Here is a 943-nt window from a genome sequence, read left to right as displayed (position 1 = left end):
CCTATTGATGAGGAGTTATTGGGTGTTATGGGATATGACCAGGCTCCAGGTGTCGGTGTTCGTAGTGCTGGTCAATCATCTCAAAATGTTGGAGGCTTTGGAGGATCGACACCGTTTGGTGAAGGAGGAGTAGGAGGGACAGATTCGGAGCAGCAAATGGTATTGCAACAGCTACTGTTGCTCGATCAACTACAACGGCAACAACAACAACAACAACAGCAGACTGGAGAGAGTACTGGGGTGAGTGCTGATGGCTCTTCAGTGGCTAGTTTGGATGTCTTATGTTCTCAGGTGAATGATAGTAGGTTGCCTAATTTTGTATCGGAACCAACGGGGTTTGGTGGGGGCGCTGATGTACAGCAGATGGAAGGTGGTGGTGGTGGTCGAAGCAGCAGCATGTTCCCACATACGGGAGAAGACTCGAATAGAGGCTCTGGAAGAGGAGGTGGTGGTGATGGCACTAATGAAGATCAGTTCCAACTGGGGTTATTATTACAACAGCAACGTGATGCGGCAGCAGCAGTAACTAGTGGTGGTGATGGTGGCAATCATAATCAGTCTGGTGCTACGACAGAATCCTATAATAACTTCTCGACATCTGGTCCGTGTGATACTGATGGGCAGGCGGCGAAGGGTAGGATCGCCGCCAACACTACCCCTAGGGGTAGCGCTGGACAGACGAATGAGGTGAGATGTGGTCATGGAGGTGAGGATGTAATTATTATTATATTTAGGTTATTCAACAGCTTCAACAGCAGCTCACATTTGCTATGGCACTACAGCTATTACAACAACAGGAACAAGGTGTTGATAATGGGCAGCTAGGCTCAAGGACAACTGGGCAACAACAGCAGTTACAACAGCAACCAACAGGAGGTAGTAGCGATTGTGTTCAACATACAGCGTGGAGGCTTGGTATAGTTCGTAGTTATGTGAGGATTTG

General features: G+C 48.4%; 1 protein-coding gene across 1 annotated transcript; it reads left to right on the top strand.

Moving 5' to 3' along the window:
• Positions 1 to 291: 291 nt before the first annotated feature.
• Positions 292 to 473, top strand: Pmar_PMAR003856 (hypothetical protein; the record flags this gene model as incomplete). The annotated part of the gene is made up of 1 exon (XM_002785063.1): positions 292 to 473. A coding segment is annotated over one exon (182 nt), but the record flags the coding sequence as incomplete, so codon positions are not given.
• Positions 474 to 943: the final 470 nt, after the last annotated feature.

The sequence above is a fragment of the Perkinsus marinus genome (genome assembly GCF_000006405.1).
Source record: "Perkinsus marinus ATCC 50983 genomic scaffold scf_1104296934214, whole genome shotgun sequence".
Lineage (NCBI taxonomy): Eukaryota > Perkinsozoa > Perkinsida > Perkinsidae > Perkinsus > Perkinsus marinus.
This window is presented reverse-complemented; position numbering and strand designations above follow the sequence as displayed.